This window comes from Sminthopsis crassicaudata, chromosome 6 (assembly GCF_048593235.1).
Source record: "Sminthopsis crassicaudata isolate SCR6 chromosome 6, ASM4859323v1, whole genome shotgun sequence".
NCBI classification, from domain to species: domain Eukaryota; kingdom Metazoa; phylum Chordata; class Mammalia; order Dasyuromorphia; family Dasyuridae; genus Sminthopsis; species Sminthopsis crassicaudata.
Window position 1 is genome coordinate 209,682,586 of NC_133622.1, and position 21,742 is coordinate 209,704,327.

The 21,742-nt window shown below is 37.4% G+C and overlaps 1 protein-coding gene across 1 annotated transcript in view; it reads left to right on the forward strand.

The window, feature by feature from the left end:
• The window catches only part of ZDHHC13 (zDHHC palmitoyltransferase 13), a 57,248-nt gene that overhangs the window by 33,125 nt on the left and 2,381 nt on the right, over nucleotides 1-21,742 (forward strand). The window contains exons 9-16 of the mRNA XM_074276165.1: nucleotides 113-246; nucleotides 2,065-2,165; nucleotides 7,495-7,619; nucleotides 8,648-8,710; nucleotides 9,641-9,734; nucleotides 10,578-10,661; nucleotides 15,981-16,138; nucleotides 20,728-20,825. Coding sequence (XP_074132266.1) covers nucleotides 113-246; nucleotides 2,065-2,165; nucleotides 7,495-7,619; nucleotides 8,648-8,710; nucleotides 9,641-9,734; nucleotides 10,578-10,661; nucleotides 15,981-16,138; nucleotides 20,728-20,825 — 857 coding nt within the window. The remainder of the gene's footprint in view (nucleotides 1-112; nucleotides 247-2,064; nucleotides 2,166-7,494; nucleotides 7,620-8,647; nucleotides 8,711-9,640; nucleotides 9,735-10,577; nucleotides 10,662-15,980; nucleotides 16,139-20,727; nucleotides 20,826-21,742) is intronic.

Below are 21,742 nucleotides of genomic sequence, written 5' to 3' on the forward strand. Positions count from 1 at the left end.
TACAGGAAATTTCTTGTATTATAGCTGTTGTTAAAGGACATGGGTCCTATAACAAGTATAATAATTGGAACATGTTTTACCTATAGTATTTTAATTATGCATATTTTAATAGCTTTTCCTGCTGTTGGCACTTTCCACAATTACGATGTGGGCAATAGGATACATAATGGACCTCAATTCAGATTCATGGCTTTTAAAAGGAAGTCTTCTTGTTGCAGTATTTTTTGTTACATCTTTATTTCCAAGGTATGTCTACTTTTTCTTGAATTGCAATCAAAATGGCTATGCATTCATTGCTTAGTTTGGCTACAGACCAGAAGAGGTAGGATGGGGAAGTAACAGCTTTGCTCCCCAGTGCTGATTGTCAGAGGGCTCTGGCAATACCTGTATTCCTTTGGCAGACAGAAACAGCTAATTATACTTAGCAAGAATGCCATGCTTCTTCCCCCAGTGACCACCTTATGATACCTTCCTCACTTTGCCCCTTCCCAGTGGTGTCCTGGAGTTTCTTGTCTCCTTGTGTCCTGATGACTTTCCTCAAGGTTTCTCTTTCCTCACTTCCTTCAACTGAACTTATTCTTAATGATTTTTTTTTTAATTTTTAATTTAGTTTTGTTTTTTCTTCATATATGTCTATAGCCCTTCCTAGATCCCTTTCCCTTCTTCCCTCCTTGAGAAAGCAAAAACAAATCCCTGCACTGGCCATGACAAAAAAAAAAAAAAAAAGAAAAAAAAAGAAAGAAAGAAAAAGAGTTTCATTTTTTATTCTGAATTTAAGGAATCACTTTGATGTGTGTGTGTGTGTGTGTGTGTGTGTGTGTGTGTGTGTGTGTGTGTGTGTGGCTTGCCCCAGGTTCCAGAATCAGTAGTTGTTTCTACTACTTGTCTGGGTTTTGTGACTTTTCCTATCTATATGAATGTTGATAATCAAGATAATTAAATCCTGAGGGCCAATAGGATGTTGTATTTGTCACTGGGGAAGCAAGAGTGGCAAAATCAAGTGGCCTAGAACCTGCCATTTTTCCCAGGCCATATGCTACCCTTATCATTATTAAGAAAATGATCTGTTGCATGCACTTTTCTCTGCCTTCTTCTCCTCCCCCCCCCCTTTTTTTTTTTATTATTTTCACTTTGAGAAAAATCTGATGAAAGTTAAGATTCATACAATGTTCCTCCCCATCCTTAAATTCCCTCAGATATAATAGGTTTCCTTTGGCTCTTCCTGGGATTTAATTTCCCAAAGCATGGCTGCTTTGTTGTTTTAAAGAAATCAGACTGTGTATAAAAGGCTTAAAGCTTTTTCTTTCAACATGTGTGACTTATCCACTTGACAAAAATGAGTGAGAATCTTCATGTCACTTGGGAAATTTTCAACATATTAGGTTCATTCATAATTACTTATAGAGGTAACTGCAACAAGAAAATGCTTAAAATGTATTCCATGTATGGTCTGGGAAGTAAGAGAAATAGAAATAAAGAATGTTATGTACTTGAACATATATTTATATAAGTATACTATTTTTATATAATATACATACTATGGAATTTAAATAGAGCAATTTTGTAAAAAAATAAATTGACATTTTACATAAAATACATGAAAGCATTTAGACATTTGGATACATAAGAAATCACAGAATTGGAACGGACCCCAAAGATCCCAAAGGCTAATTCCCTTATTTTACAGACTTAAAGAAACTAAGGCTCAATGAATTCAATTGACATATATATATGTATATATATATATGTATATATATACATTCCATATATTTTAGCTTTATAATTCTTTAAAACAAAACAAATTTAGCCAACTTAGTAAAAATGTGTGAGAGTTTTAGGGTATGGGCTAAAAAGTGATTTCTCTAAAAATTAAAAATATATTCCTTTGTGGAAATGAGAGGCAGAAAATAGAAGTAAATATTGACATTTTATGGCATTTTCCATAACCATTTTTGTCTTTGTACTCACCACCTAAAACAATGTCTAGCATGTAGGGGGCATTTAATAAATATTTGTTGATTGGTTGATCATGCTCTCTAGAAATAGCTTTTCCTTTTTCCCCAGGTTCCTGGTGGGGCACAAGAACCTCAAGTATTTGCCAGCCCTTATTTTGCTGAGTTCCATTTTTTGGATATCCCTGACGTGGTTCATCTTATTTTTGCCTGATATCCTTTGTGTGAATTAAGTTACATTTTTTTAAATTTTCATTCAGTGCCAGGTTAATGTCTTTGCCTTCAAAAAGAAGTAGCCTTTTTCTGGGACCCTAAAATTCAGGGAAGGAAGTTGAAATTCATATCCCTTTAAAACAGAAGTCTTTATCTGATGCTTTGAAAAAATATTTTGATAAGTATATTTCTACAGAATTAGTTTCCTTTGTAATCCAATGGATTTAATTTTATTCATTTAAAAATCTTATTATAATAAGGGGTTTGTAGGCATCACCAGGCCACCAAGGTGACCCACAATACAAAAAATTAAGGATACCTGCTTTAGAGATTCTAACTGAAAGGGTTTCATGCATGAAAAATATGTTTTTACTTTTGAAGAAGACTCACCAAATGCTATGAGAGCAGAAGGTACTCCATTACTATTATTTAGAAGTTGCATGAGATGTTATTTTAAGTTGCACATAAATATGGTTGATTTCTTTAATACATCCCTTGAGTAATTTGACCACTTCACTTGACCAAGAATTTTATAGAACAGGGATTCTTCAAAGAACAAATCCTCTGGGAGTAAAACCCTCATTAATAAAATCAATGTAAGGGTGGAAAAGTTTGGGAGATGTTCTTGTCTCTTCAGTGTTTTAACAGTGGCAAAAACAGCTAAAAAGGAGACAATAAGTCTTTCTTAGAAACAGAGTTCTTGTGGAACTGAAAGACCAGACAGACCTGCCTGAACACAGATGTCAGTTATGGAAGGAGAAGAAATGAAAAGGAAAAAGCATTTATTAGGTAACTGCTATGTGCTAGGTTCTATGCTGTGATTTACAATTATTATCTGTTTTAATCTTCACAACAACTTTAGATGGTAGATAGAAAGGTAATTAGATGCTGTAACTGCCATTTTTGCAGTTAAGAAACTGAGGCAAACAAGTAAGATCATACAACTAGTAAGTGCCTGAAGCCAGATTTGAATTCAATTCTTCCTGACAGCTAGCTGTCTCTGTAGTTTGAAAGACCTAGTCACGTAGGAGAAGGAAGTGCATCACTCATGTGACAGCCAAATGCTACAGCCACATGACAGGCAACTATCAGAAGAGAAATGAGAGTTTATCTCTGTTTAAGCTGCAAAGACTTGAGGAATTGTAACTTCCAATGCTAGAGTGGAAGGGTTATTTCTAATTATGGTCATGAAATTTCTGACAATGGAGCATATATCCCTGGAGTGCATCCTCTTTGTTAACAAATAAAGGCATAGCATTATGCCTGCAAATGAGTTGAGTTTACTTAGACCAAAGACACTTAAACACTTAACTCTGAATGTAATGCAATATTGAGAAAATCTATTAGTGGATAGGCAGCCCTGGTAGGCGATCATAGCTGAAAAGGCAGAATACTTCATTCTCTTGTCTAGAGTCCAACTTGATCCACAGTTGTTCCTAAACATTAAAATGAAAAGCTTGATATTTGTGAGAGGCTCTCAGTAAATCACTAGGTGGCACACTTCTTCTTCAAATAAATGAGATTTTTTTTTTTTTTAAACAATGAAGCTGACCTGCATATGCCCTTTGGAAGTTTTCCTCTTGGGTTGTGTAATCCCTAATTGTATTATCCTGTTAGAGATGTCCAGTATCTGTTCAAATTCAAATTCTTCATGTGGGTGTTATTTGTTTAAATTTTTACATATTTTTTCACTTATATATGAAACAATTTTTAACATTTTTCTAAATTTTGAGTTCCAAATTCTCTCCCTCCTCTTCACTATCCTCCCTCCTTGAGAGGGTAATCAATTTGATATTGATTATACAAATGCAATCATATAAAACTTATTTCTGTATTAGTCATGTTGCAAAAGAAAACACTGGACCTCCTTGAAGAAGAACAAAAAAGAAAAATATTTTAAAGTATATTTTGATCTGTATTCAGATTCAGTCATTTCTTTCTCTAGAGTTAGATAACATTTTTCATCATAAGTCCTTTGGAATTGTTTTAGATTATTATGTTGCTGAGAATAGCTAAGCTAATCATAGTTGATCATTATACAATATTGCTGTTGCTGTGTCTATTGTTTTGGTTCTGTTTACTTCACTTTGTATCACTTCATATAAGTTTTTCCCAGGTTTTTGAGTCCAGGGGATGTTCTTTTTAATGCATATGCAGACTGTGTGTAGAAAGTCACTTGTCAGAATGGTATTTTGTGGTATATATCTGGGTAGTATCTTTTTTTCATTAATTCAGCAAACATTCATTAAGCTTTCAGTACACCCAGAGTATGGTGACATTAATATTATGCTACTGAAGTATGGCTCAAAGATGGCTCAGACATTTTTGCCCTTGAGCAGTTCATAATCTAGGCAATAAAACAGGGAACAATTAGGTGAAAGATGGAGGGGTATTAACGATAAGTTCAATAGATATAACAGTATAGAAACCTTCATGAAAGATATTAGACTTAAGCTGGCCTTGAAGAGTGATGCACAATCTGGTTTGACAGTAACAGAGGATAGAAAGAAAGGCTCAGTCATCAGATGTTTCATCTCCCACGCTATGTTACTTCAGTTTACCTGCAGTGATTCTTTTGTTAGGCTTTTGTGACTGACAGGAAAATTCAATTAATCTTGTCCTCACAGGATCATCTTGAAGTTACCCAAGCAGTAGAACAGGTACATCCCAGGAAGCTGCATGTGGATGTATCTTATTTAAAGTTGTACTTCAATGTAAATCTGGTTTTACAGGGAAAAAATTGAGAGGTGACTGCTTTTCACAGTGTGACTCACCCTAGAGTTTCTTTAAATAATGAGTGGCCTTATTTTAAATATGATTTTATTTGCAAAAAACATCAGTTTATGCAAAGTGTTTATCTTTTCCTCCCCCCTTCCCCACATACACATGTCAACCAGGTAGATTAGATCTTATATAAAGAAGGGAACAAGATGAGTTCTTGAAGGTCAGTAGCTGCAGTTCCTAATACCTTTTTTGCCAAGTCTAACTGTAACGAATTTATAAAAATTAAAGTATTTAACTTCCTGGGCATTGTCTTTAAATTAGCCTTTATTTTGCAGCTGCAACTGAGCCCAGAAGCCTGCGACCTCCCTTTGCCCTTCCTTGTAATGCCTCATCTCTCTGGGAAGAGTGTGAAGATGCTGTACTCTAGGAGGGCCTGACAGGGGTCACACATGGGTTACATGAAGACCTACACACATCATTGGGAGTGGTTAGTTGGTTCTGGGCACGTTAGGAGCTGCTCCACTTAGACCTCTAGCCCAATGGCTTTGATGCCGCCCTAGCCTATCATCATTTCCACACCCATGTACTAGGGGCAGTGGGAGTTAACACACTTTGTAAGTCAGGATGAGTTAGTATTTAAAACACAACCCAAATTGCACATATTTGGCCTGTATCAGATTGCTTACTGCCTTGGGGAGGGCAAAGGTGAGGGAGGGAGGGAGAGGAGACAATAATTCCAGATAGCAGTGGATCCGTGATCTTGTCAGTGCACCTGTTCCTTCCTTGGTGCCGCTCATAGCCCATCCAGGTTTCATTTTGTGTACATCTTGGTCCTGTCGATTTTTCACAAGGATCTGCCCAATGCAGGAGGCCTTCCCCTACATTTTCATTTAATTCTTCTCTTGAAACTGTATTTGTTATGTTACATTTTGTCAGTGCAACACTTGCATCCAGGATTAAACAGGGAGTGGAGATGAGACTAGATTGCCTTTAGGGAACTGAGAAGTTATTTTGGTGATTCCGGAATTCTCCCTGAAATAATAGCCCCTCATTTTAATACCAATATACTTTTGTGCTTGTGTGGCTATGAATCATGAATGATTTATTTCCTACTGTCACTCAGAGGGCAGTGGAGAAGCACTTTATGGGTGTATGTTGGCCAAAATGAGCTGGAGAGTATAACTCATATAATCCTTAAAGACAACTACAGGCAAGCTACAGTGAAGGGTGCTAAACAATTCCTGTACTTATTGAGTTCAACCACAGTTGTGACCTCTGGATTTTATGATGTGTTTTTCATAATTCAATTTCTAACCCTAGCCCCCTAGAATGACATTTTTGGTGCTTTGTCCTAAGATTAGAAACTCTAGAAAGACTGTGACAGTAATTTTTTTTTAATCAGAAAACTGACTTTTATTAATCATATTCAAAATTAGTATTACAGTCACTGTCATCATTTTGTTATAATGACAAAGCAATTTTTCTTCTTTTTGTTTTTTATTTGTGAAGCCTTTTCAAAAGAGAGTATATGTTCTGTATTAAGCCATCTGATCTGTGCTGGTTGTTTCTAGTAGGTTTTTATTTTTCTTACAAATAAGGTTACCATAATATTATTATTTATACTTCAGTGACTAAATAGAACTTTGACCTAAAAAAAATGTGTCCTGCCCCTAACAATCCCCATCATACCCCATCCATACTTTACCTCACCCTCTGTGCTACTTGCCCATGCCCTTTAAATCCTCCCCACTTCGGTTCTCCACCTAGTCGAGGGCCTTCCTCTTTCTCTCTTAGCATTAAGAGGATACACATGTAGTGTGGTAAGGCCTTCCTGGCTGTTATCTCTCCCTCAGTTTGCAAGGCAATTTATTCTCCTTAATGTACTAAAGCCTGAGTGTAAACTCAGTTATTCAACTCTCCATTGTAATATTATTACAAGGATTAGTAAATATGAATTGTACCATCATTTAACAAAAAAAACTTATCTGATTGAATTTGAATGTTTTTGCAAAGAATATGCTTCTTTAGATTAATTGCAGAAGCTGTTTTTAAATAGTTTTAGTATAATTACCAATACAAGTAGATTTTCCTTGCTTACTTCCTCTCCCCTCTCTCTAGCTTCTTTCCCTGTAGTATCTAAATTAGAGATTTATATCTTCTTTTTCTTGAGGCAATTGGGGTTGTGACTTGCCCAAGGTCACACAACTAGGAAGTGTTAAGTGTCTGAGATCAAATTTGAACTCAGGTCCTCTTGACTTCAGGACTGGTGCTCTATGCACTGTGCCACCGAGCTGCCCCATATGTCTTCTTTTCGTTAGAGATTTTATAGTCTCTTGAAGGTTCCATGATAAAATGCAGATATTTCTAGATGAAGTAACACATTAAGCTATTCTTAGCTACACTTTCAATGTATGTGTTGGGGAGGGTTCTGTTAACTACTAGTTGTTTAACTACTGAATCTGAATAGCTAGGCGATGGGATAGACCCTGGAGGTAGGATTATAATGGAGAAATGAGAAGGAAGGTGTTAACACCAAGCTCATCCCTATCACTCCCATTTGGCTGGATAAAATATGGCATATTGTGTTCCTTGACCTGGCTTTTACATTTAACTGGCATCCCTCTTCAGGTTTCTTTCTTTCTCAGTGTGATTGGTCTCCTCTACTTTTTCTACAAAACCTGGGTTACGGATCCTGGCTACTCCAAAACTTCAGAAGAAGAAAGGAAAACGGTAAAGTCTTTGAGTAGTTCCATTGATCTCTACTTTGGTTTGAAATTTAGCTGTGGAATTTCTCCACTTTGTTTCATTCTCCTTTTATTATCAATATCCAAACTTGTATTAAGGGTTTATACTTGAGTTTTCCATTAATCTTCATAATATATTTGGTTTTTAAATTTTTCTTTCATTTTTGATCTGTTTCTAATCAAATACACATCCAGTTCTACCAGGAAACAATTGTTCCCATAACTGAAGCAGCTAGATAGCATAGTTAATAGAAGTGCTTCATGGTTAATAGAGTACTTCAAGTCAGGAAAATCTGAGTTTGAATCCTTCCTCAGGCATTTAGTAACTATAAGACCTTAGGCAAGTCACTTAATCCCACAGGGCCTCAGTTTATTCAACTGTAAAAGGAGGGGATTGTGTTTGATAAAGTTCTCTTCCAGCTCAAAATCAGTGATCAATTATTTTTTAATATTTTAAGACTTTTACTATGATAGTATTTTTCTCTCCACTTAGGCAGGACTGCAACCAAAGTAAATATACATAATTCCATAGAATCTTTCTTATTGGCTCTGAGAGAATAACAAATACGAAGTTGCCAGGGAAGTGCCCTTTTTATGATCTTATAAAAAGTATTCTTTTAGCAAGGTAGTGAAATTACGTCTGACCTTTCTTGGGAAGTCTAAACAAAATCAAGAGCAATTATGACTTATGGTACCACCTTCTCTCTTAAAATCTGACTTGTTCAATAGTCAGAGGGAACAAATTGTCATAGTTTTGGTACTGCAAATCTATATGCTTCGAGATTTATGAAATACAATAGAAAATGTCTCAAAAAGGTATAAAATTTCCAATGTGTACTGATTTGGTAGCAACTTTTCAAATTATTTTCTATCTACCTGTGGCCTGTGCAGTGGTTCTTATCCATACATAATTAAATAAAAAAATAAAGTCATAATGTCTTTTCTTCCTTCTTTCCTTCCCTCTTTCCTTCCTTTCTTTCTTTTTCTCTCTTTTTTTTTTCTTCTGCTTCTCAGAATATCATTGCCCTTGCAGAAGCTGGTAGCCTGGATTTCAGAACATTTTGCACAACCTGTCTTGTAAGTGAACCTCTTATGTATCTTCTTTTTCTCAATAAAAGTAAATTACTGAGAAAGCATTACCAGGGGTAATGTCTGTCTTCCATCTGGAACATTTGTAATATTCCTATGTTTCTTTATTTTTACTGAATTCTGATTTTTAAGTAATGTCAAAAAGGATCATCTGCCATGGGAAAGTTTTATTAATATGTGTAATCTATATACAGCCTACTTGTCCTAGGAAGAACACTGGGTTTGAAACCAGAAGGCCTGTGTTTGAATCTTAATATAGCTGTTTTAATACCTGGCTGACTGTGGTCATTTAACCCCTCTGGACCTTAGTTCTTTATCTTACAAATAAGTGGGTTTGACTTATTTGGTCTTTGCAGTCTTTTCCAATGTTAAGTCCTATGAACTCTCAACTATCCACTTCAAAAATTATCAGTGACTTTGTCCCTGGAAGTTTCCCTCTGCCATATATTCTACTGTCCTCTATGACCTGCTCAATAAATAAAAACTATTCTTGATATAATTTAATTGAAACAGAATCATGATGGTAAATCTACTGACCCAAATTCTAGGGGGCTTTCTAGAGTCAAATTGAAATGATTTATTGATTACCTCTTTTATATTATCCATACTAGTATATTCCTTCATTAAAAAATAATTGAATGAATATTCAGTGTCTTAATTTGAAAAGCATACTACTTCCTTTGAAGTCACTCAGAATCATAGAATATTAGAGCTGTAAGACAACATTGAACCTCCTAGAGGAGAAGGAACTTGTCTCATGTCAAGCAAAAAGACTGTGACAAATATTTACCAAACCTACAGAGTCTTTGTCTAGGGCTTTTTTCCACTACAAGAAGAAGTTAACTATCCTTCAATTAATGCACAGCATGAGTGCTTAAGTTTCAGTTTTTCACTGAGGTCTCTTGCCCTCCCAATTAGGTGAAGAAACCATTAAGGTCCCTCCATTGTCATCTCTGTAATTCCTGTGTGGCTCGATATGACCAGCACTGTCTATGGACTGGACGCTGTATAGGTGAGATTGCATGTCCATATCTGTCCACACATGGGCACACATATATACACATTTAATTAAAAAGAGCAAACTAATCCTCTGTGATAGGCATGTGGAAGATAAAGAGATCTGTTTTCTTAGTCCTTTCTTGTCAAAGGGGATTATCTCTTAGAAAGTAGGATCCTGGAGTCTACACAGCTTTTAAAAGGGCCCAGCTGACCCAGCCATCTTCTCTATTTGCTCTCTTCTTGTCCCGGAGGTGGGAGAACCAGAGGTGGCTGGTAGACCAGGACTACTTTCCTTGAATACTTGCTTGTGTATTTCAGCCCATCTCTTGTTTCCCTTGTGCAAAATTTTGCCACTAAGTGAGACATCTCAGGAGAAGTACCTAGTTATTGCAATCTGACAATTGACTCTTTTTTTCCTCTTTCTTTATTATACATCTATCAATCCTTTTTCCTAAAGTTCATATTCTTCATTCTATTGGTCAGGGTTGCTTTTGTTATTTATTTTAACATGTATAAAAAGGTTATTAGAGGGAGGGGTGGAGGCAGCTAGGTGGTGAGAGAATTGGCCCTGAAGTCAGAAGGCTGTGAGTTCAAATTTGTGTTCCTAAAAAAGTCACTTAATCCCAATTGCCTCACCACCCCCAAAAAAAGGGAGAAGGACAGAATAAGATTCCATACTTCCCTAAGAATAGCTAAGAGCAAGATGACATGATTGTGTTTTTGTCTTAATTATTGTTTAATGGGATGACTATTTGTATTTCACTTCAAGAAAAGCCTTTGCTAGTAAATTGTTAATTATCTTAAAATTAGAAAAAATGAAGAATTATTCAGTATTTCTTTTTGTTTTTGAATTCAGGTTTTGGAAATCATCACTATTATATATTCTTCTTACTTTTCCTTGCCATAGTCTGTGACTGGATGTTATATGCAACTTTTCTCTGTAAGTATGCTTGGTTGGCTGGTTTGAGTTTTTTTCCCCACACACATTGATTCATCTACCCATACCCATGATGCCAAAGCTCTCTTACTAGTTTTGTAACATTCTGTCTAGGTGCTGGTAAAGCACACAACTTCTCTCAAAAGCTTTTCTGATGAAGTATAAAATGAATATAAAGTGCTTTGAGTCAGATTTAAGGTACTATGTAAATGTGAACTATTTATTCTATAAACATGAGCTGTTAATGTTGTCATTCAAAAATGGCTATCTGTGGAACTTCCCAAATTACAGAAATCATATGAAATAAAGGTATTATTTATCAGTTTTCATTCATAACCTAATGACTGAATGATGAATGTGCTTTTTGAATTGGCTAATGGCACTAAGCTAAGAGATATTTGCCAATAAACTTAGAAGAGATGAGAATATTAAATGTTCTTAATCAAATTGGAAAAAAATGATTTGAAATACAAGTTCAGGGAAAGCAAGCCAATTCCAGATGAGAAATAACCTGCTTGGTGCAAGTATATTGGCAAAAAATGATAAAAAAAAATCAACTAAGCCTAAACTAGCTGATAGTTTTTGGAAAGAAAAATCTGATCCACACATAGGAATATAGATGTGGGAACTTAGGATGAGAAGAATCGGAAAATAGGATCCTGTGAGGGAAAAAAAAAAAGTGAACCATATAGCCTGGAAGAAAGCGGTGAGAATTTAAAAATATTTTGAAAGAACAGTGGCCTTTTACAAAGATTCTAAGCAGTTCTCCATTTCTTCTGTAGACTGATCAAAAGAATTTTGTTTAAATTAAATTAGGATGAATTTAGTTTATATGTTTTTAAATAATTTCTTGACTATTTTTCATGGGTAAAAACTTCTGTCTTTTGTGTGAGTTATTTGTAGACTTGTACAAAATTTGTTCATGAACACAGCTCTCATTTCCTTATGACACTTCTGGTCTTAAAACCAATTTTCTGAATTAATTCTTCTTGTGACAACCTCTATAACTAAAAACAGTTGCCATCATAGTTAGCTGCCAAGCTTCCAGAGACTTGTTCTTTTAAAACCTAGTGGGTTATGCCCAGTCATTCAAGAAGGCAAATGCTTTTTCTAGTGTTCTAACTCATTTGGAGAGTTTTCCTTTTTTAGACCTGATTGCAAAGCATATTCCTGGAAAGACCTTTCTGTATTGGCTCTCAGAGAAGTGACTTCTATTTGTCACTTGGACTTCAGTTTGATAGAGAGGAACCAGGTTTTATATCACACTCATGTCTCTCCTCTTTATTCCCTTCACTAAAAATAATCATTATCTGATGACTGTGTCCAGGATAAGGATGTATTAATAGGGATTAGTAGGATTGTAAGCCACTTCCAATTGTCACTTATTATTTTGCCAAGAGTACTGGATCTGTAATGAGAGGTCCTGGATCTGACTGCTATTTGACTACCCAGATGACTTTGGGGAAGTCACTTATCTTGTCTGGAGATACAAAATAAGCAGATTGTAATGGGCCATCTCAAAGATTCCCTTCTAGCTCTAAATTCATTGAGTCAATGGTTTTTATACTCACTGGTTTTTTAATTTTTTCTTTATTCTTCCACTAGAACTTTTTTTGTTGACTTTTTTTTTGTACTTTTGTACTCAGCATTTTTGTACTTTATATTTTACATTGGGCACATATTTAAAAAGGCTACTACATAATAGCTATCTTCTGTTTCTTTTCTTAGTACCCCTGCACAATAAACAGAAGATGCTTTTTTTTTAATTGTTTGATAGCTTGGAAAATAAAAATTCACATTGTGAATAGACTTTAATATGAGAGAAATAAGCAAACTGGGATAAGAAGGTGATGAAATACTAGATGCCACTGTAAGGACCTCCAGAACAGGTATGGGAGAAGTCAGAATATAAGAGGAGTTTGAGGTAAAAGAAGGCAATGGCAGAGTTCCAGATCTTAAAGGTATAGCAATATCTGCTCATAGCAAGGTCTGGGTAGTCTCCATTGTGTTTGCTAGAGATGGAGACGGTTTTGAACTTGCATATGTATAAGCTCTTGGAGATCAGGATTTAGAATAGTTATTGATATGGATGATAAAGTTGCTGAAGGTGAAAAAGAAAAAGCAAAAAGGAAGACCAAGCTATATGCAGAAAACACTGGAGAAGGAGGAAGGGTGTCGTAGAAGCTGGCAATTGACTTTAGAGAGGTCACTTGTTCTATTTTGTTTATATGAACCTCAAAAGAGAAGAAATTATTGAAAAAGTGAAATGTTCTGGAAATGACAATACAAAAAGAAGTTATGCAAATTACTTCATCTGGAGTTAAGATTTAGGTAAGTGGAGGAACAAGGCAGGAATAATGAAGTTTCACTTGGTGCTCTGAGATCAGGGGAATGAGAGTGAGAAGGGACCTCGGATGCCTGCTAATCCAACTCTCTATTTTAGGAAGGAACTGAGGCTCAGGAAGAGTAAGGTCACATGTGGAATAAACATAAGAGACAAGATTTGAACCCAGGTTTTCTTAAGTCCAGAATGAGTGCTTTACTGCTATAGCATAGTACCAAAAGAAACAATTGATGAAAGGTCAGAGATACAGGAAAGTTTCCTCCCATAAAAAGCATGATGGTCTGGGATTGGGGAGGGGGGGCAGAGCTGAGTGTAATGAAGTTGAGAATCTGATAGGAAGTAGATGGTAGAGTTTTGAAAAGATGGTAGGTCCCCTCCCATGAGGCTGTGTTCATTTTGCTATTTTTTCTTTTGTGCCAAGTATGATGCCTTGGAAAGGGAATGTTTTACATAGGAGAGAGAGGAAGTGTCCCATCCCAGTGTTCCAGGTGTGTTCACAGGTGCTCGTGAAGCCCAGTTGATGAAAGGGGTCTCATGCACATAGGGGTCTGGCCCCTCAGATGACCACAAGCCTCTGTTAATTGAGAAGGATGGGATAGACCCAGGATCTGTGAATGTAGGATTGTGATGTTATAAGAAGAGCATTGATTTAGAGTCAGAACTTGGGCAGGACACTGGCAACCTCTGTGATTTTAAGCAAATCACTGTGCTTCTCTGGACCTCAGTTTACTCCTATGTAGAATGGGAGTTTGGATTGGATGGCCTCTGGGTTCTCTTTTAACTATAGATCCACTGCCCTGTGATCCTGTAGTTGAACTGATGATCTCCTCTCAGCCACAAGGCCTGACCAGCCCAAGGAAAAGCAGAAGGAAGGAGCCATTTGGGTCCAAAGGACCCTGAAAAAGTTCAGGCCCAGTGTAACCAGAGAAGCCTAACTCCACAGGCTAAAGACAGAGCAAAGGCCCAACATTAAGACCTAAGGAGGGGGCGGTGACATACTCCCTCCTCCCCCCATGGCATAAGGATATAAGCATCTAACACCTTCAGAGGAAGAGAGCAGGCCAAAGCCCCCTAACAATTTACCTGCTATCCCCCCCCCCCAACTCCCTAGCTCTGTGCTCTCTTCTCTAGTCCATCAGCTGGCTAGCCAGTGACTCACACTTCCTGTGGGTTAAATAAGCCTTTGCTTAGATCATCGCTACTCCCAGAACCCACCTGTTGGGAATTATGTGATTTTATTTAAAAGGCCTTCTAAAGGGAGCAGCCAGGTTTCAAAATAAGTGGATGCCCATTCTTGCTTGCTCAATGTCAGCTGTTCTCTCCACCTGCTGTTGGAAATTGTAGTAATTACTTTGTGACATCAGGTGCGTACCAAGTATCTTCCTTCACCATCCTAATGAGGAGCTTTATAGAGAGTATAAATTACTTTAACTTGTTACCTTGGTTGTCACTCTGTGATGATTACTCACAGAATGTTGCTGGCATGTATTCAAGAGAGGTGGGTGGGAGTCTAAGAGCTTAAAAAAAAAGCATGGATTTAGGAAATTTACCTCAGGACTAAATTGAACAGATGGTTGATAGTAAAGACAGCACACATTTGCTCGGCATCTTGGGAATTTATAAATGCTCCTTTGAGGAAAAAAATATCTAAAACTATCAAACTGTCAGAGGCATTTATGAAACCCCATTGTGCAGCTCTGCAGAATTCTAATTTTAAAAACCATTCACCCTTTCTCTGTGGTCGTGGTGATTGTAATTATTTAATTTCCCTTCCCTTCTTCTCTTTCATCATCAAGGACCACTTCATTTCTCTCCATGCCCAGGTGATTCCCTTAGGTTACCCTAGGTTTGGAGTCAGGAGTCGGGAGAGGCTATAGAGAGAGTCCCATTGACTTGCTATAAGGGTTCCAGAGAGAGTTTTCCTGATTTGGTAGACATGGGAAGGATGAAGTGGCTCTGTTTTCATTGATTATCTATCCTAAAAAGACAGGACACAGCTGGCAGATGAGTAATAGTATAGTCTCATTTGTGTTCACCACTTTGATGCTGCAGTACAGTACAGTACAGGAAAGGATGGCCTATTTGCATTCAGATAATCCTGGCTCTTCAGCTTAAATTTTTTATGACTCAGACAAGTTCCTTTAACTCTGTCTCTTTAGGTCCTTACCTGTGAAATAGGTAGGAATAGACCAGGCCTTCTAAACCTGGAATACACACAGCCCTGGAGGGGGGGAATCTTATCAAGGGGTCTTCTTCTTTGTGAAAAAGTAATGTCTTTTTCTAATGTAATCCACATAGTAAACTCTAGAATTGATTTCATATTTTATGTTGGTAAGTGCAAGAGGCTTATCTAAAATCAAAGTGCTGGGAACTTTAGATCAGGTGATCTCTAAGATCTCTTCCAGCTCTAAATGGATGTTCCTGAGTTGAGCTCTGCACAAGAAACCTCTTAACCTGTCTGTGAAAGAATGTACAATGTGCACTTTTTGCAACTTTTGGCTTAACTGGAGCTTTTTGAAGAAAAGGAATGGTTCTCCACCACAGACATTGTGTGTATGGGTGTGTACGTGCCTATGTGTTTGTGTGTGCATGCTCTATCAACAACAATACAGGCCAAATGATTTTTAGCTATAATCATTTTCAGCTGGCAAGTCCTCAAGTGAATAACTTTCTCCCAGTGTATTTTATTCTAGCTGAATCTGCTAGAGTTTTGAATTTAACAGTACATTTTCCTGCCATTCCTTTTCTTGTTGTTGTTGTTGTTGTTGTCAACTCACAGCCCATGGTAACCCTGAGAAAACATCCCATCTTAATGCCAGTCTACTATTCATACCACATATTTCTATAGTCCTCTGACACGTACACATATGCTGCCTTTTCTTCTAGAAAATCTGTGATGGTTTTATTCTTTTAGAGAGGAAGCACTCATCCGTTCTGTTTGTGTCTTTTCTAATTAGTTCCTTTTTGTGAATCCACAGATTGGTCCAATCATTGCACAACAACGTACAGTCAAGATGGAGCATGGACCTACCTCAGTCAGATTGTGTCCTGTTCTCCTTGGGTTCTATACATCTTCATGCTGGTGTCTTTCCATGTATCATGGTCTACTTTTTTGTTATTAAATCAGTTCTATCAGGTATTTTTTTTACATCTTACAATGTTTGGGGGCACCATTTTCTACCCAAGTTTTTATTCCCTCATTTCTCTTATTTACTTTCATAAAACATTGCTGCATTTCATATTCTCTCACTATGAAAAGTGTGTTGCTGTGGTGGTGGTTGGGGAAGAGGTGAAAGAGTGAACTATTAGCTAATGGATATAGTGGAAATACCTCCAAAGATAATGGTGGCCATTGCAGACTTCAGGTGTCTGGGTACCCACTTTAATCCCAACCATGCTTCCCTCTGTTTCCTGTGAATCTGACATTTGCCTATCACTTCTAGGAGCCCCTTGTTGAATGAGTATATGAGAGCTATCTGGGGCAGTTCAAAACCTTGATTCTTTTTACTGGAACTTTCTTTAACTCACTGGGACTTTGTTCTTGTGTTCTGCTTTTAAAATAAGGGAGCAGATAAGAAGGGACGCTGATAAGAGATATTTAGTTCACAGGATCACTTCTGAGGACAGCATGTGGTGCTTGTAGATCAGTCCAGTCTTTCATATTGCCAAGAGTAGGCAATGAGAAGGTCCCTGCAGCAGCTGCAGGGGTTCTGAGTTTAGTTCTGTGTTTTTCTAGAGCTTATACATTAGATATCATGTCTATCACAAGAGATTGAGACTTCTCACTGCAGTTATGGTAGCAGAAAAGTTGGCTCCTACATTGCAGGAATTACACTGGCGATCCCCTTGTTTCTAGTGTCCTCTGCTAGCTGCTAAGGATGGCCATGAAACAAGATAGTTCTTGCCATCCAGGAATTCTACTAGAAATTTTCAAGGACACAAGATTTGTTTTTTAAGGGTTTTCTATTTAATGTTTAACTAACTATGAAATCATATTATCTTCTTTTCCTAGATTAGACCTGACTTGGTAACATTTTTAACTATATGACTTTGGGCAACTCACACCCTTTCTGTGAACCTTGATATCTCTCAAACAAGAGTGCTAGGTCATCTCAAAAAGACCTTCTACTTCTAATATTGTAGAATTCTATGCAATTCATCCTAGTAAATTGAGGTTTGACTATAGTAAATCCAATGTCATAAGGTTAATTCAAGTTATGCCATTTATTTGTACCTTCCTTGTGTGATAATTATAAGTCTTTTAAGATATATACACTTTCCAGAAATTTAGTTTATAAATACCACCAAAAAAATAATTGACTTTATTCATAAAGGCAGATCCTAAAATTTAAAATAATATATTTTAACATAGACCTTAGATAATTTTCTTTATCTTCAAATGAAATGCTGATTTTATTGGTATTTCTTCTTCATTTTATTTAGATTTTATTCATAGTTAGAATTATTCACTTTAGATTTGAACAGATCACTATTAAGGTCTTTTCCAACTCTAAATTTATGTTCTACCTTACAAGATAATAGAGCGGTTTAAAAGAGCCAAATTGAGTTTTAAATTTTTACTCCTATCTTTTGTTTTTAACCTTCATTTCAGAATATATTCCTCCTCTTTCCAATTGGCCATTCTTCCTATTAAAGAATTTAAATAGATAAGGAAAAGCTGAAGTTCAGCAAGGTTAACCACTATGTCAACCAAGTGTGACAGTCCATGCCAGGTTGTACACCCATAACCCTCCACCTCTTCAAAGAATGGAGAGATGGGTTCCCTTGCCCTCTCCTCCTGTGCTCCCTCCCCAGGTCTGGAGATCCCAATGGGACTGGGTGCCTAAGGTGCCTGCCCAGAGGGGAGATGGAAGCAGCTGCAGGTGGGACATCAATGAGGAGTTCAACAAACAGCTGAGGCTTCATCAGCTCCAAGAGGAGGCCAAGCTCGGCCAGAGGGCACTGCCTAGTGGATGGCACTGCCTATGAGCAGGACCTGGATGGGAAAGCTTGGTTCCCTAAGATGATGAAGGACTTCCTTGCTAATTATCAAGATATTGATGGCTTCTCTGCTGATAACTCCCATTTTCCTGTGAGCGAAAAGAGAAACAGGCTGATGGGAATGCAAAAACTTATCCCAAACCTATGGATTAAAAAGCCACACAGAACAAGGATGAGAAACACAAAAGTGAAAAAAGGAAGCCTGAGCAGGAATGGTTTCCTATCGGGGAAGGCAAAAATGCAAGTGCACATGTGACTGGCTTACAGCTCGTGCCCAAACATGGCATCATTGTGAGAGACCCACAGACAGGAGAATAGAAAGTCCAGCTTTATAAAGATTAACAAGGAACTCTTAAAGGAGATGGACTCTGCTGTTATTTGAAGAGGGAATCTGTGGATCTAGCGTTGTTAAGACTTGTGGATGATGATAAAATCAGAGGCTACAAATTGCATGTGGAAATGTCAGCCTTTCAGCTAAAGGGAGGATACAATGCAAGCAAAAAGAAGAAATGAAAAGACTACAGAAAAAAAGCTGTCTCAACAACAAACACAGCTGGATTTGTGCCCATGCAGAAAGCCAGCACTACTGGAATGCAACATGAGTGGGTAGTTATCATCAAGAGCATGTTCCACCTGAAGGATTTCAAGGCTGACCCACTGGTACCAAATGAGAACCAGGAAGACCTGCAAACAGAGTGTGAAAATTCTGGGCAAGTCAACAAGGTCCCTCTCTTTGACTGACACCCAGATGGAGTAGCTTCCATGTCCTACAAGGAACCTGAAGAAGCTGATCTGTGTATACAAGCCCTCCTTGGGATGGATTCCTTTGATCCAAATTCTGCTTCCAGAAGTGTGGGCCTGGGAAAAGGGAAACTATCCCTGGCAGATGTGACCTCACCTGGAGCAAAGGAGGAATCTGATAATGGGGAAAGTAGTAGAGGAGGGATCCAGTCTACGGACAGCAGCTTGGGCCATGGTGATAATCATGACCAGGCATACCATTAAACCCTTAAGCATGATTTTGCAGGGCAATGTTTAGATTTATTTCATTGTGCTTCAGGGTGATTATTGGTAGTATTTCTATGAATATATGCATATTAATCAGATGCCACTCAGTGCTTTAAAGTTTTCATTAAAAACTGTATTTAGTGAGGAACTAAAATTACTGGGCTGATCTAGTGAAACATCCCAAGTCCCTAGTACCAGTGACTGAATTTGTTCTTGTCAGATCCTGGCTTGTAGTCTTGAAAGATATCTATGTGTGAAGTATGTTGTAGTCTAACTTCAAAATTATGATCATTAAACTAAAGATATTTTGATAATATTTAAATTGAATTTAAGGCATAAGTTGAATTTTAAATACAACTGTTAAATTTTTTTTCTCTTTTTAAACAAAGAAATGATGAAATTGATGGTTTTGGAGCAAGCTAAGAAGACTTGTATAAACTGATACAGAGTGAAGTGAGCAGAACCAATAGAATAATTTAACAGGAAAAATAATATTGTAAAGGCAAACATCTGAAAGACTTATAAAAACTCTGATCATCATAATTCCAACCATGATTCCAGAGAATCTACTATGAAATATCTGCTCATCTCTTGAATAAGAGGTGATGGCCTCAGGTTGCAAAATGAGACATATATTTTTTGGACATGACCTTTGCAGGAATTTGTTTTGCTTGACTATGCATATTTGTTATAAGGGTTTTACTTTGTTTTGTTTTTAATGGGAGAGGGGAGGTGAAAGAGAGAGAATAGATGTTTGTTAATTGAAAAAAAAAGATTTATTAAAAAAAAGAAAGAAAGAAAAATAGCCAGATCAGACAAATTATACACACACACCAAAAAAAAATCTGTACTGGATTTAATATATATTTTTCAAAACATTGAGGGTTTGATTTTTCAATATATTTTGAAGAAGTAAATGAAATGATTGGAAGAAATCATGGATGGTATTTCTTCAGCATTTCATCTTTTAATTGACTTTGGGCTTATCAGTGTGGAGATTCTTTTCAGTTTTGAAGATTACAACCTCACTTAATTTTCTTTCACATCCTCCCATAATCCCTCATCAAGGAATCCAGTGATAACACTGGGGGTTTCTTATATCTCTTGACACTAATTACTCTTCACTTTCTCTTTTGATTGGCCCCCTCTTTCTGGTAACATACCTCTCTGATAACAGTCTTCATGCTACTTCTCCTGCAGAATTTTTCATTGATAATGTGTTAAAGAGTATCATCATGCAAAAATGGTGACTGAAAGAGCATTAGCAACAGCTGATCTATATATTTATGTGTTCATCTGTGTAAAATTGTTGAGATTAACTTATGCACATACATAGAGTGTCCTTGATGAAAATATAAAAAGGAAAGACAGAGGCTTTTGGAAGCAGTTTTCTACAGTAGACCACATCTCTGCAGTCTCATAATTGATTGAAAGGTATGGGGAATACATGACCCTACTGTATTTATTGTTATTATCTAAAAAAATGAGTCAGCACAGAACAATTAAAAAAAACTTCAAAGAAAGTTTTATGAAACGATAGTTTCTTAAAACAGTATAGTACTAATTTAATAGATAATTGGTCAAAAAAGAGAGGTTGCAAAGTTGTAGGCTTTATTTTCTAGTGGGACAGCTAATTTCCATCTTGAAAAACTCTGGATGCCCTTTAACATGTTGTCAGGAATAAATCATTTTCTATTAATTTTGCTTCACTTTCAGATTGCGGTTTTGGGCTTGACGTCACATGAGAGAATCACCCTAGTGAAGCAGAGCAAGCACATGAAACAGAATTTTTCACTCAGGAAGACGCCATACAAGTAAGCAGGATCTTCTTTCTCAGAATTGACCCTGGCCAGCTGCCCCACTTGGAAGTGTTCCAGCCAGCTGCCCTGACTCCCACCTCCCCATACTGCCTCTCTCAAAGGGGCCCCATCTCCCAGCTCATGTAACTGCTTGCCAGAAGACTGTAGTCAGAGATAGTCCTCAAATGGCTACTGTGGCCAGAGCTGCTCTCTACAGCCATTGGGCTGCCCTGCTTGACATAAGCCGTAAACTGCTTTTGAGATGATCCTCAAGCAGGCAGGGTTTCCCTACAGGCCTCACAGTCACAAGGTTGCTTGCTGCTTGTGTGAAGACATCAGGAGGTAGATTAGTATTCTGTGAGGAAGCCAGGCCATGAGGCCCTCTGTGGAAAAAGAGCAGTCACCGGCTTGCCAAGGCTCTTAATCTGGCCACTCACCTCCATATTCCTTTCTCTAGCTGCTTAATTTACCCATCTGTGTCCAAAGGAAAATTGCACTTTGATTTTATGCTGCGTTTTTGTTTTGAAATTCAGAGCCATAAGCATATAAAAAATTCTGTAGTTTTTTTTCCCAGATGGAGACAAGGGTATTTACAGAAAAGCCTTAAATCTTTGGTATGTGAAGCTCGGCCTCTGAAGCTTATCTGGGCCCCAGCTCCACACGTCAGCTCCAGGAATGCTGCTGAGCTGACCCGGAGCCCCCTCAGGCGAATGTTCCCAGCGTATCTCCACAAAGTCTATTTTAAAGCCCATCACAGTACAAGATAAAAGTATTAGGCCTTCTCCCAAGAAAGTCAGGAGCTAGGACTTTGCCATAGCATGCCCAGAGAGAAGGGAAAGATCAGCTTCTTTGGAGAAAGTGGGCTTTGAGAGGTGTGTGTGTGTGTGTGGGGATAACAAAGGGCAGTTTCAACAATGCCTCAGTTATTTAAT